The sequence below is a fragment of the Oncorhynchus mykiss genome, chromosome 26 (assembly GCF_057628025.1).
Source record: "Oncorhynchus mykiss isolate SJ-2025 chromosome 26, ASM5762802v1, whole genome shotgun sequence".
In the NCBI taxonomy this organism is placed as follows: Eukaryota; Metazoa; Chordata; class Actinopteri; order Salmoniformes; family Salmonidae; genus Oncorhynchus; species Oncorhynchus mykiss.
In genome coordinates, this window is record NC_143047.1 from 33,380,122 (window position 1) to 33,395,000 (window position 14,879).

A 14,879-nucleotide genomic window follows, 5' to 3' on the forward strand; every position below is an offset into this window, starting at 1 on the left:
ATCGGTCAGTACCGTAGATATTCCAGAGTCCCTCATCGGTCAGTACCGTAGATGTTCCATAGTCCCTCGGTCAGTACCGTAGATATTCCAGAGTCCCTCATCGGTCAGTACCGTAGATATTCCAGAGTCCCTCATTGGTCAGTACCGTAGATATTCCAGAGTCCCTCATCGGTCAGTACCGTAGATATTCCAGAGTCCCTCATCGGTCAGTACCGTAGATATTCCAGAGTCCCTCATCGGTCAGTACCGTAGATATGCCATGTAGTCCCTCGGTCAGTACCGTAGATGTTCCATCTAGTCCCTCATCGGTCAGTACCGTAGATGTTCCATAGTCCCTCATCGGTCAGTACCGTAGATGTTCCATAGTCCATCGGTCAGTACAGTAGATATGCCATATAGTCCCTCGGTCAGTACCGTAGATGTTCCATAGTCCCTCATCGGTCAGTACCGTAGATGTTCCATAGTCCCTCATCGGTCAGTACCGTAGATGTTCCAGAGTCCCTCATCGGTCAGTACCGTAGATGTTCCATAGTCCATCGGTCAGTACTGTAGATGTTCCATAGTCCATGGGTCAGTACCGTAGATGTTCCATAGTCCATCGGTCAGTACCGTAGATGTTCCATAGTCCATCGGTCAGTACCGTAGATGTTCCATAGTCCATCGGTCAGTACCGTAGATGTTCCATAGTCCATCGGTCAGTACCGTAGATGTTCCATAGTCCATCGGTCAGTACCGTAGATGTTCCATAGTCCATCGGTCAGTACCGTAGATGTTCCATAGTCCATCGGTCAGTACCGTAGATGTTCCATAGTCCATCGGTCAGTACCGTAGATGTTCCATAGTCCATCGGTCAGTACCGTAGATGTTCCATAGTCCATCGGTCAGTACCGTAGATGTTCCATAGTCCATCGGTCAGTACCGTAGATGTTCCATAGTCCATCGGTCAGTACCGTAGATGTTCCATAGTCCATCGGTCAGTACCGTAGATGTTCCATAGTCCATCGGTCAGTACCGTAGATGTTCCATAGTCCATCGGTCAGTACCGTAGATGTTCCATAGTCCATCGGTCAGTACCGTAGATGTTCCATAGTCCATCGGTCAGTACCGTAGATGTTCCATAGTCCATCGGTCAGTACCGTAGATGTTCCATATAGTCCATCGGTCAGTACCGTAGGAATGCCATAGAGTCCCCCATGGGTCAGTACCGTAGACAAAAGTATGCTGTGTTCATATTTTCATACATGTAAAATGTAGAGGGGCAAGATGAGAAAGGAACAGGCCTAATAAATGTTTCCTATGTGTCCGTGGTGTATCTGCTCTGTCCTACTCCATCAGTGAAGAAACCATAGTCTTCTAAATGTCTCCCCGGTCATCGCTCTCCCCTCTTAGAGCTCCCTTCCACCCTCCCCACAACTTCATGGGATTCTACAGTGGATGTGAATGACACAACTTCCTCTCCTCTAACTGTCCCCTGTTCTCCCTCCAGGTGAGAACCCCCTCCCCCCAGGGGACCCCAACAGGGAGACGATGGGGAAGACAGAGGTGTCCCTCACCCTCGCCAACAAGTTTGATGTTCCCGGAGAGGCCAATGCCGAGATGGACGCCAGGACTCTACTGCTTAAGTAAGAGTAATATTAGTATACAATAAAAATATACACACTTTCTTAGGGCTCTTTCTCAATTGTCTAAATCGGTCCTCGCTTCGCCTTCTCGACTGCTCTTATCTGAAAGAACTGACCGGGTGGAAGCCAGCCTAATAATAAGCTGCCACCATATTGTTTTCACCTGCCAAGTTTCATTTCCAATCCGTGCAGATGATGGAGAGGACAGATTTTTAAGCAATTAGATCCAAGGTGTTAGTTCAAAAGGAGGCCAAATTGAGTTCCCGGACTCCTCAGTCGTTTGTGCATTCCCAGCTGAACCTTATCTTCCCTCTTTCTGGCCTGCTACACTAGAGGCGTAACCTTTGCAGAGCGTGAGACGCTTCAATTAATTTAAATGAAACCTGGGTGTTAGCGCCGGCTCCGGGAGGCTCACGCTGCTCAGAATGTTTTTTTCGCTCTGGTTGTAATTTCCAGATTTCGACTCACAGCTCACACCCAAGAACAATAGCATAAAGTGGCTTTCGCTCTGCTCACACCGGCTAAAAGTTACGCTTCCAGTCTAGCAGCTAAAAATAAACCTACTGTTGTCTTGACACCCTAGAATAGCTCCTATGTCTCTTTCCCCCTATCTTTCTCTCTCCAGCACCAAGCGGCTGATCGTGGATGTGATCCGGTTCCAACCTGGAGAAACACTCACTGAGATTCTGGAGGGTGCTGCCAATCCTGAACAGGTGAGGCACTGAGGAGGTAGGGATGAATGAGGGAGACCTGGACAAAACGTTTCAGTGCAATAGTGAACGTGTAAACTTGGCAGTATAACGCCTAAACAGTACACTGAGCTCAAAGTATTGGGACGGTGACACATTCAGTTGTTTTGGCTCTGTACTCCAGCACTTTGATTTGAAATGATACAATGACTGAGGTTAAAGTACTGACTGTCAGCTTTTAATTTGAGGGTATTTTCATCCAAATTACAGCGCTTTTTGTACATAGTCCCCCCATTTTTAGGGGACCTATTAAAGTAGTCTCAACTTTATTATTTGTTCCCATGTTCCTAGCATGCAATGATGATAAAATCAAGCTTGGGACTCTACGACCTTGTTGGATGCAGTTGCTGTCTTGGTTGTGTTTTGATTATTTTGTGCCCAATATAAATGAATGGTAAATAATTGAAGTCACTTTAAGTGTCTTGTTTTGAACACTTCTACATTGTGGATGCTGCCATGATTACAGGTAGTCCTGAATGAACCGTGATGAATGAGGAAGTTAGAGGCATAAATATCATACCCTCCGTTATTGTAATGGTGAGAGGTTAGCATGTCTTGGGGTATGATACTTGTGCGCCTAACTTTTGTACCCTGCACACACTAATTGACAAAGAAACAAAACAAAGGCAAAGTCTTCTCAACAAAGCATGAGATCAAAAAGGCTTTAGGCACCGAGTGGTGCAGCGGTGTAAGGCTCTGCAGGGCTTGAGGTGTCACTACAGATCCGGGTTCGATCCCAGGCTGTGTCGCAGCTGGCTGCAACCGGGAGGCCCATGATGCCGCACAATTGGCCCAGCGTCGTCTGGGTTAGGGGAGGTTTTGGCCTTGTCCCATTGCGCTCTAGTGACTCCTGTGGGGGGTCGGGCACATGCACGCTGACACGGTCACCAGCTAGCTGTACAGTGTTTCCTTCGACACATTGGGTTAATGGAGCAGTGTGTCGAAGCAGTGCGGCTTGGCAGGGCCGTGTTTTGGAGGACACATGGCTCTCGACCTTTGCTTCCCCCGAGTCCGTACGGGAGTTGCAGCGATGGGACAAGACTAACTACCATTTGGGTACTTTTTCCAACACTGCAAAACAAGGTAGAAACTGAGATGCACTTCCTAACCTCCTTCCAAATGTATGACCATATTAGAGACACATATTTGCCTCAGATTACACAGAACCACAAAGGATTTGAAAACAAATCAAATGTTGATCAACTCCCATATCTATTAGGTGAAATACCACAGTGTGCCATCACAGTAGCAAGATTTGTGACCTGTTGCCACAAAAAAGAGCAACCAGTGAGGCACAAACACCACTGTAAATACAACCCATATTTACTTTTTATTGATTTTCCCTTTTGTACTTCAACTATTTGCTCATTTTGACAACACTGTACATAGCCATAATAACATTTGAAATTTCTCTATTCTTTTAACTTGTGTGTAATGTTTACTGTTCATTTTGGATTGGCAATGTAAACACATGTTTCCCATGCAAATAAATTCCTTTGAATTGAGGGAGAGGGAAGGATGCAAACCTGTAATATTAGTTAGCAGCTCACTAACACTTAATCTTTGTTTTTTATTATATTGTTGTGCCATAGAGTTAAAGCAGAGAGGGCACACCACTAAAGACTGGTAGCTTGCACCAGTTTAAAGTAGTCAACTGAGTAGGACTTCCTCTGGGTTCGGGAGTTATCACTTTTGCTTGGCTTTATTCAACTATGATTTGTGCACAATGACAGTATAGGGTGAAGTAGCCCCTAGACGCTGATCTGCAGTCAGTTTAGCATTTTCCCCACTACTGTTTAGGTTAGAATTGGGGGAAGGGAAGCTGATCCTAGATCTGTGCCTTGGGGAATCTTCCCCCCAGTGCCACAGCAACACATGACACCACCCCTGTTTTCCCCCTTCCAGGAAGTGGAGTACCAGCGTGCTATGCAGCGACGGGCCATCCGCGACGCCAAAACCCCAGAGAAGATGAAGCAGGCCAAGCCGGTGGTGGATGACAGCCTGACGCTGCAGGGCAAGAAGGACAAGATCAGGAGCAACCTGCAGCGCCTGGCAGAGCTGGGCAAGGTGCACCCTGAGAACCGCTACCAGGACCTCATCAACGACATCGCCAAGGTACTGTACAGCTCGCTAGTTGAAGCTGTGTGTGTCTCCACCCCTTGAACCACTTCTAGGACCCTAATCAACGACATCGCCATGGTACTGTGTGAGAGAGAGTCAGTGTTTCTGTGTCTGTCACGTGATGTGTGTGTGGTACTTATAGTATACGTGTTTTTGTGGATGTGCCACATAAAATATAACGTGTTTGTTCCAGGACATCCGAAACCAGCGGCGGTATCGGCAGCGGAGGAAGGCGGAGCTGGTGAAGCTCCAACAGACAAATGCCGCCCTCAACTCCAAGACCGCCTTCTACAACGTCCAGATTGACTACTACAATCAGTACATCAAGACCTGCATGGACAACCTGGCCAGCAACAAGGGCAAGTGAGTGGCCTTTGTCTTCATACCAGAGGGAAGACGCTAGCCTCCAGGTTTGAGAGGTGGGCAGGTGACTGGAGGGATGCAGGTTGGAATCCCAGGGTTCACGGAGGATGTTTTGTGTGTCAGTAGAATAAAGGATCAAGAGCTCAACTCTGAATTCTTATTACAGAAATGTTGTTTGGTGTAAGTGAATAAGATAGATGGGGAAACTTGCACTGCGGAGGTCAAGGGTTTGAACCTATTAGAGGGCTGGGTGGAGCCATTGTCATACTTTTTACATCTGGGTTGTGTTCATTAGGACACACGTTAACAAAATGTTGAAAAACGTAACAAGTGTTTGTTATTGGGCAAGTCTAGGAAGTACCTCCATTTTATTAAGTTTTAATTCCATGCCTAGACCCTGAAATGGAATGGAACTACCAAAATGTTAAGTTTCTAGCAGAAGGCAACTGCAACTTAGGTTGCAGGAACGTCATTACATGGACTGCTATTTCCTCTGTTACAATGTGTGACAGTGTTATGGACACTATTCTCTCCCTCCCTCAGGCTGTCAAAGAAACCAGGCGACACCAAGGCCAAGAAGAGTAAACAGGTGTCTCAGAAGTACACCGCGGCTCGCCTCCATGAGAAGGGTGTGCTGATCGAGATTGAAGACCTGCAGACAAACCAGTAAGTTAAAGATAGACCTTGGATGTTTAGTTAATAATTGTTTACCAAATGTTGTCTTGATAGTTAGCTGTATGGGATTTATGATGTAATATGGATACATCTCATGACATCACACAAATCCTTAGTTTTAGGCAAACAATTGTGACATCCCCCTCCCCCACACACAGGTTTAAAAACGTTATCTTTGAGATCTCTCCATCGGAGGCGGTTGGAGTGTTCGATGTGAAGGCCAAGTTCATGGGAGTGCACTTGGAGACGTTACAGTTGGAATACCAGGTATACATGTGAATGATGTACAGTGATGCTGGGATGTGAAAAAGGTGGTCCAATGGGATTTTATGGTTGATATTTCTGTCTTTTTTTAAATACTTTTTCAAATTATTCCTTCTCCATTTCTCCTCATCTCCCTCGCTCTCCCCTTTCTCTGCTCCTCTCCCTCTTCCTGCCTCTCGTGCTCTCCCTTCCTCTCCATCTCATCTCTCTTACTCATCTCTTACTCTCCCTTCTCTTCTCTCTCCCAGGACCTCCTGCAGCTGCAGTATGAGGGTGTGGCTGTGATGAAGCTCTTCGACAGGGCCACCATCAATGTCAACCTGCTCATCTTCCTGCTCAACAAGAAGTTTTACGGGAAATAGATGGATGAGACGGGGAGATGGATGGAAAGAGAAGGAGAGGGGGCTACAGACACTGTTGAGAACAGAACATCTAACAGAGGGCCTTGGCTCTATGCTGTCTTAGCTCGGTTTCCCCCTCTTCCGCACTACTTTAAGTATATGTATTCATTATGTGCCTTATTGAGATGGAATATTCACCGTACGGTATGTGCCTTATTCGCCAAAGAAAAGTCCCCCGGAAGCCTGCTGGATGCTCCAAGTGTATCCTCGTCAGGATCCAGAGTGCTTGTTGCGTTTTGTGTTACTGTGTTACTGTAAGACTGTCAAAGGTATAAGATATGGATTTGTCTGTCAGGCGCTTGTTTTCCGGTTATTTGAAACGCAATTCAACAGTCGCATGTTGATGACATCGCAAGCAATTTTGTCATACAGTATAACTTTAAGGAACTTGCAAATCCACTATTGGCATAGGAAATAGCCTTTCAAGAGTAGACTGAACAATCAATGTAGAAAAGATGTGTTATGCTTTGTGTTGAATAAATTTATAAAAGAAAACTGTTATTATTTATTCTTTGTCAGTCCTCCAAGTATAGTTAAGGTTACTTTCTTTTATTTTCCTTTTAAGGAGCATAGTTGTCAGATCAAATCACGCTTCATAGTTCTTTAGTCACACATTCACTATTAATTGAAAATACGGTGACTTCAGTTGATTTAACTCCGTTCACCACTGAAGGAGACCGTTCATACACTCAGTCTAGAGTGAGGTATTATATAACAATGACGAGAGATATGCTTTAGGTTCCAGTAGATGTCACTCACTGTACACTAAACAAACCGTCTCGGCACAGAATCCTTATGACAATCTGCTCCATTTCAGAAGACTGGAAAGCGTGATCTACAGTAATGCCCTGTCAGAATAGTTTTGAAATGTTTGTTTTAACCAGTGTACCCTTGTATTGAAGTTAATTTACACTGGGCCTAACCAGGATATAGTTATCTAGGAGCCTAAGCTCTTTCGCCTGTAGTCCATAGAATGTTCTACATGTTTTAAAGAATAAAGCTTTAATAATGCCATGTTTCGTGAGATACATATTACCAGTGACGTATAAAAAATGGTGACACTTTTTAAAACATTAAGATTTTTAAATGATTAAATGCTAAGAATGCTTACACATGATTATACATTTTAATATTTATAAATTGTTAAATACACATTGGTTATTATGCACACTTTCTGAATAGTAAATGAACTTGAAGGGAAGGTTTCCCAAAACCAGATCCAGCTCCAGCCTAGTCCTGGACTGAAATAGATGTTCAATAGAGATTCAGGATGAACCTAATCTGTGTCTGGGAAACTGGTCCTATTAGTTCAAATGGATTGTTTTGCAGAATGTCAGTATAATTTCATTTGCATTGTACAAATGTAATATTTTATATACAATATTTTTTCTCCATGTGGACACTAGCCAGCAGGTTCTAGTTCTGTATGTCCATGGATGATTGGATAGGTTTGAGAATGAAAAGTACAATTTAAGAACCTGAATAAATCAAGCTAATTTACTTTCACGTGTGTGGTAAAATACATATTTACGATTGTTATGAGCACTTAAATGTTTCCTTCATTTATTTAGACATTTGTATCCAGGTCAATGGGGCGGCAGGGTAGCCTAGTGGTTAGAGCGTTGGACTAGTAACCGGAAGGTTGCGAGTTCAAACCCCCGAGCTGACAAGGTACAAATCTGTCGTCATCGAAAATAAGAATTTGTTCTTAACTGACTTGCCTGGTTAAATAAAGGTAAAATAAAAAAAATAAAAAATTAGCATTCAGTTCACTAAATAATGAGGCTGAACAACCGTATGATAAAGGCTAGGCCGGAAGTAGGACAAATATAAGCACCCATCTAATTTGCATTATTATTTAAAGGCGATTTCCAATTGAGACAAATATCTGCAGCGTTTACCTAGAATGTGAACATGGTAACATTACTTTTAAAAGGCCCATTGTTGACAGGCCGATCTGATTAAATACTGGCCTAGGTGTCCCAAGCAAAACACGAACAGAAATAGCAACATGTTCCCCATGGTTTCAAATACAGAAAATTATGTAATATGCAGTTTCTTAACTTAGTCGATGCTATGATTAAATGATGCACAAAATGAAGCAAAAACACTTTTTTTCAGACAAAGGCTATGTTTGAATTCCTAGGCTATATTCAGAAGTGGTTACAGTCATATTTCAGTGTATCAAGTGATCCCTAGTGTCAAATCTCAGTTTGCCAACCATCTCTACAATGAACTAGGTTTCCATCCAATTGATGCCAGATTTTCATACAAATATTAAAAAATCTGCATAAAGAAAATCTGCCGCCTTGTGGATAAAAATCAGTGTGATGACGTAGTGCGCACAAAATGTACTTTTTCGCTTAAGTTTTCATGTCCCGAATAAAAATCAGTGTGATGACGTAGTGCTCACAAAATGTACTTTTTCGCTTAAGTTTTCATGTCCTGAATAAAAATCAAGTTCATTGCGTTTTCCAGTCCATTTTCAACTCTTCCAATAGTTTTGTCACAAAAACTGTGCTCTTGGCACATGTGCTCAAGCCAACAGCTCACAGATACATTGCGGGTAGGCTAGTCTACATTATAAGATTATGGATAAGAGCGAGAATATTTGTATTTGTCAAATGGCAGTTAAGCATCGATCATCATGTCTCCAGAATAAGAACCTCGATATTTAGTGGAAAGAAGCATCAAGCTCATCATTGTGCACTTTCACCACGCTGTGAAGTTCAAAATGTATTTAATCTGTAGTCGAATCAACTACATGGTTTCCTGAGTCGTAGTGGGAGGACCTCACACCATATCATCATGTGACTCCAAGTTTACTTCAATATGATGGTTAATATATCAATATTTGCGCATAAAGGTGCTTGACCGACATTTCTTGCATAATTTATTTTATCGAAACAAAAAGATCCCACCATGTCGAACAAACAATTTATCTGTTGGCTTTTATAAAATTGTACCAAAACCTCTGTTTCTATCACAGCTGTCTTGACTTTGTATTTATTCTGTATGACTTAACTCGCATAAAAACTGGAAACTTGTTATTGGCTGCAGTGAAAAGGATTCCGTTGAAGTGTTTCTATGCTACAATATTCAGTTGGATAATGCGGCCAGGTACACATCCCCTTTAAGAGTTCTTCATTGCCCTCCTGTGGACATAACCGGTAAGGTTGTTTTACAGTTTCAAGCATTTTTATTTATTTATATATGGCAGGATCAGTGGGAAAGGGATCTCACCAACGAGAGCCGACAAAACTATGGAGCGATATGCAACAGGAGATAAGACGAGAAGAAGCTCGACTTTACCGCATGGATTTGAATGTTTACATGCTAACTAAATATAGCCTGTAAAAAATAGTTGTAGCTGTTACAGTCGACCTGCCTGCCTAATCAGAGGACCAGAATCGAAAGCAATGTTTTTGAGATCGAGAGAGTGGATTATGTTACATGCTGATTTGGATAACGCTCGCGCTGCTACTGCAAGATCTTTCCGACACTTGTTGAAATTACATTTCGAAATCTTCTCCACAAGGGAAAGTATTCGCTAATGAAAACATTGCTAACAACTATATTTGGGCAACGTTAGCAAATATTGTTTTAGTTTACAAATCTTTAGCCAACGTAAGTTGCGCTTCTCTTCTGCTGTTCGTGTCGCGTTACGCGGTAGCTACTGTACGAGCTTGCTGCGTAGCTGTAATTTTTTATCGAACATTTTTATACACTGCATAAAATGACAGTTTTGATAGCTTTGAAGAGGTTGAAGTACTTATTATTTGTTATTTAGCTACGCGTGTTGCCTCAATTGACAATGCATTGCTGGATACGTCCTCAAATAACGTTACTATTTTAAGCTAAATTGTTAATGAAGAAAATGGAAGTGACAGGTAGCTAGCTAGCACTGGCACTCTCTCACGCTAGCTAGTTAACATAACTAGCTACTGATTGAGTTTCAAACAAGTTGTTGGCTTATTAGTTTAGCTAACTATTTACAAATGTAAATATTTTCCCATGTTTTGACAATACGTTGGGATGTATAGAACTCAATAACTTCGGTAAGCGTTACCTGCTGGCACCGTAAACACATATTTTGGAATTTGTTTACAAACACTTGTCAGCTGAACTGTTCACTATTGTTAACTTATGTGGCTATCAAGCTAACGTTAGCTAGCACCGAAAATTTGCCAACGCGACGATTTGAAGCAGCACTGATGGATTCGCTAAAAGTGGACTGACAATCAAAACCACACTCTATATTTGTGCCCCAAGCACTCTCTTTACATTTTTTAAGTACAATTTTGAAACTGTGCGGCCCACACCATGTCCGGATCCCCGGGCTCGGGTGGCTCAAACCCCAGGAAGTTCAGCGAAAAGATAGCGCTGCACAACCAGAAACAAGCAGAGGAGACGCTGGCCTTCGATCAGCTTATGACAGATCTCACTGTCTCAAGGGTAAGCAGATCCCTGTCTATAAATATCGAATTATTAAGTGTGATTTATTTGTGCATGAGTGGTCTCAAAGCTAGATAGGAATGCCATGTTTAGTTTGATCAAGGAAGTTGGTCAGGCAAGCCAGCAGGGTGTGAATGCTCTCTGCTGTCAAGCAGCGGGGCACCTGTCAAACTTGTGTCACAATTCATTGAGGTTATGGTTAGGCAGGTTACTTCGAAATAAGGCTAGCTGTTTAACAAAATAACCATATGGCTATTGTTTACTATGTAACTACAATGACTGTAGTTAACAATACGTTGTTTAATACTTACAAAGATAATCCTTAAATCAAAGTTAAATTCATCAGGGTTGTTTGGAAATATATTTAGCCTAAACAGGGGGCTATCAATCGATGGGTGATTTAGTGGCTGACAGTTCACACTCACTAATTAGACAGGTCAGCATTGATTACTGCCGTGTGTGATGTGAACAGAAACACCACCAGTAAACATGCTTTCTGCACCACCCACTCTTGCACTCCTCAGCCTATTTTTGAATGAAATGATTGGTTAATAACCAGCCAGCTGCTGCATATTCTTCTGAGTCATCATTAACAGCAATGTGTTGTTGTCATATGATGTATAGATGGCAATTGTAATGGTGCCTCTAATTTTGCCTACACAATAAACTGTCTTAACTACATTCCCCTGTAATCATCCATTTGAATATACACATATACACTCGAGAAGTGAGATCTTCGGGCCTGCCTTTTCTGCACTGAATGGGACCTAAACTGCAAATGATGTGCCGATCTCATCCATTTAACTGTTTATTAAATGTACATTTTAGTCATTTAGCAGACGCTCTTATCTAAAGCAACTTGCAGCTACTAATGTTAATGTAGCTAGGGTAACATTGAATTGGGCAGTCCTTTACATTTGTGGGGACAATTGCATTCTAAAACACCCAAGCCCAGTTAACTGTGTTAGGCTGCATCAAGGTCTCAAATCAATCCCCTCTATTGTGAACGAGCAACTCTCACATTGCTTTACAGTGGGACATACACACAGTCATGCTTCTCTTATCTTCAATTGAGCCCTCGAGGGCTTTATCTCCTGCATGTATCTTAATGGAGTAAAAAGGCAGAGTTATTGGGGGCGTTGGGTGACTCATGCCTGGTTTTGCTCAGTGTTGGTAGCCTGCAACTGTTGGATTTTGGCAGGTTGAATATAAAGATGACAATGGCATCCTTGTATTGGGGACTTATTTGTTGAGGAATGTAACTGTTTTTCTGGGTGATTTGTGAGGTTTTAATTGCACTTCCCAAGACTGTGTTTTAATGTGTGTGTAAAATAAAATGAATGGCCAAAGCTTGCTGGGAACCATGTGTAGACATACCAGCCCCGCCTCATCTGCTAACTACTCATAACAAGTTCACCATGTGTAGACATACCAGCCCCGCCTCATCTGCTAACTACTCATAACAAGTTCACCATGTGTAGACATACCAGCCCCGCCTCATCTGCTAACTACTCATAACAAGTTCACCATGTGTAGACATACCAGCCCCGCCTCATCTGCTAACTACTCATAACAAGTTCACCATGTGTAGACATACCAGCCCCGCCTCATCTGCTAACTACTCATAACAAGTTCACCATGTGTAGACATACCAGCCCCGCCTCATCTGCTAACTACTCATAACAAGTTCACCATGTGTAGACATACCAGCCCCGCCTCATCTGCTAACTACTCATAACAAGTTCACCATGTGTATCCAGCTAGATGGGAAGGAAACTTCTTGTGTGTCTGATTCATTTGAAATGTACCAGCTTTGCATCCAATGTTTTTCTTGTTGCCGACTACTTCTGAGACTATTTTAATACCAAACAACTAGCACCACAGCTGCTATGTAGGGACACTCTTAGGGACTTAGTCATTCTTCTCACAACTCCGCACAGATGGAATCTACAAGGGTATTTCTTACAGTTGCTACATTCATTTTAGACTTTAATGATGTGTATTAGGGCTGCACGATATGGTAGAAATCGAATAGCGATTTACATTTTTTTAATGTAGTTCTTTACCAAATATTGTGATTTGACGAAGGTCATAACTCTTGGTATAACTTTTGGAATCCTAGAAATAAAATGACTTTTATATTAAGAAGCCGAGTGGAAAGCAGAATCGTTTGTTTTAGAATAGAGGATGACCGATTTATGATTTGTCAACGCCGATACCGATTTATTGGAGGACCAAAAAAAGCAGATTTTCTTAAAATATTTTTTACATTTTTATATATACATTTTATTTATTTGTAATAATGACAATTACAACAATACTGAATGAACAATGCACACCTATTTTAACTTAATATAATACATAAATAAAATCTATTTAGTCTCAATAATAATAAATAATGGAACATGCTCAATTTGGTTTAAATAATGCAAAAACACAGTGTTGGAGAAGAAGGTAAAAGTGCAATATGTGCCATGTAAAAAAAATTAATAAATAAAAACGTTAAAAAAAGCTAACCTTTAAGTTCCTTGCTCAGAACATATGAAAGCTGGTGGTTCAATGTTCCCAGTTCTTCAATATTCCCAGTTAAGAAGTTTTAGGTTGTCATTATTATTGGAATTATGACTCGTCGACTATTTCTTTCTCTACCATTTGTATTTCATATACCTTTTGGCTATTGGATGTTCTAATAGGCACTTTAGTATTGTCCGCCTAATCTCAAGAGTTGATAGGCGCGAAGTCATAAACAGCGCTGTGAGTCAAGCATTGCTAAGAGCTGCTGGCAAACACAGTAAAGTTTGAATGCTTACGAGCTTGCTGCTGCCTACCACTGCTCAGTCAGTCTGCTCTATCAAATATCGAATCATAGACTTAATTCTAATATAATAAACACAGAAATACGAGCCTTTGGTCATTAATATGGTCAAACCAAGAAACTAATTCCGAAATCAAAACATTTATTCTTTCAGTGAAATACAGAACTGTTCCATATTGTATTGAACGGGTGGCAACCCTAAGTCTAAATATATGCTGTTACATTGCACAAACTTCAATGTTATGTCATAATTCTGGAAAATTAGTTCACAACAAGACAGTCAGCCCAAACTGTTGCATATACCCTGACACTGCGTGCAATAAATGCAAGAGAAGTGACACAATTTCCCTAGTTAATCTTGCCTGCATGAATTTCTTTTAACTAAACATGCAGGTTTAAAAAATATATTTACTTTTGTGTATTGATTTTAAGAAAGGCATTGATGTTTATGGTTAGGTACATTTGTGCAATGATTGTGCTTTATTCGCAAATGTGCTTTTGTTAAATCATCCCCCGTTTGGCGAAGTAGGCTGTGATTCAATGATAAATTAACAGGCACCGCATTGATTATATGCAACGCAGGACAAGCTAGATAACTGCATATGGTTGATGATATTACTAGGTTAACTAGTGATTATGTGAAGATTGATTTATTTTTATAAGATACGTTTAATGCTAGCTAGCAACATACCTTGGCTCCTTGCTGCACTCGCGTAACAGGTGGTCAGCCTGCCACTCAGTTTCCTCATGGATTGCAATGTAATCGGCCATAATCGGGGTCCAATAATGCCGATTACCAATTGTTATGCAAACTTGAAATCGGCCTTAATTAATCGGTCGACCTCTAGTTAGGTCAAATGCAGTCAACCGATTGTTCCAAACAGAACAGCAAGCAAACTTATAGTGAATCTAACATCGAGGACGAGGAACTGTGCCAGTTAAGTGACAGAGGCGGCTCAAGGTCCCCAGTGTCTGGCGCGTGAAGTCATTTAGCTCTGCTGGTTGGCTACTCCATAGCAACCTAGCGGTGCCAAAATTCCTGGTCTGCCCTAGAAAGCCTATGTCAATTACGATCGTCAGAACGGCCAAACCAGAAGAATTTAGGTGCCTGTTTTTGAGCTCTAAAATGTGTTTTATTTTGATCAAGTCCCAATGGTGAATTGTTATAAAGTTCGCTACAAATCAAGATATTTTAATTAAACAGTGATCCATTCTGACTACTACATTTGTTGTCACACAGGACCACGTGCTGACAGACAATCACGGGCCGGCAGGCTACGAGGATGCTCGTGCCCCCATGCACGTGTCTCTCAGGCAGGATGAAAATGACTACATCGACCATAATCCTTTGCTAGTTACGGTCACTTTCACCTAATTTTTTTTTTGTTTTTTTGGGTGTCATTAAGAATTAAGG

At 41.7% G+C, this 14,879-nt stretch overlaps 2 protein-coding genes across 5 annotated transcripts in view; both read left to right on the forward strand.

Moving 5' to 3' along the window:
- Positions 1–6,690, forward strand: part of LOC110514283 (ras GTPase-activating-like protein IQGAP1) — a 76,857-nt gene extending 70,167 nt beyond the window's left edge. The window contains exons 31-37 of the mRNA XM_090222783.1: positions 1,487–1,622; positions 2,248–2,335; positions 4,277–4,486; positions 4,686–4,855; positions 5,399–5,521; positions 5,689–5,797; positions 6,043–6,690. Of these exons, the coding sequence (XP_090078909.1) occupies positions 1,487–1,622; positions 2,248–2,335; positions 4,277–4,486; positions 4,686–4,855; positions 5,399–5,521; positions 5,689–5,797; positions 6,043–6,156 (950 nt within the window). The 3' untranslated portion in view covers positions 6,157–6,690. The remainder of the gene's footprint in view (positions 1–1,486; positions 1,623–2,247; positions 2,336–4,276; positions 4,487–4,685; positions 4,856–5,398; positions 5,522–5,688; positions 5,798–6,042) is intronic.
- A 2,583-nt stretch (positions 6,691–9,273) lies between these two features.
- Positions 9,274–14,879, forward strand: part of crtc3 (CREB regulated transcription coactivator 3) — an 82,994-nt gene continuing 77,388 nt past the window's right edge. For 2 of the 4 annotated variants that reach the window (XM_090222784.1, XM_090222786.1), the window contains exon 1: positions 9,274–10,650. In XM_090222784.1, the coding sequence (XP_090078910.1) occupies positions 10,519–10,650 (132 nt within the window). In that variant the 5' untranslated portion in view covers positions 9,274–10,518. The remainder of the gene's footprint in view (positions 10,651–14,879) is intronic. The other 2 variants (XM_090222785.1, XM_090222787.1) reach the window with 1 other exon arrangement.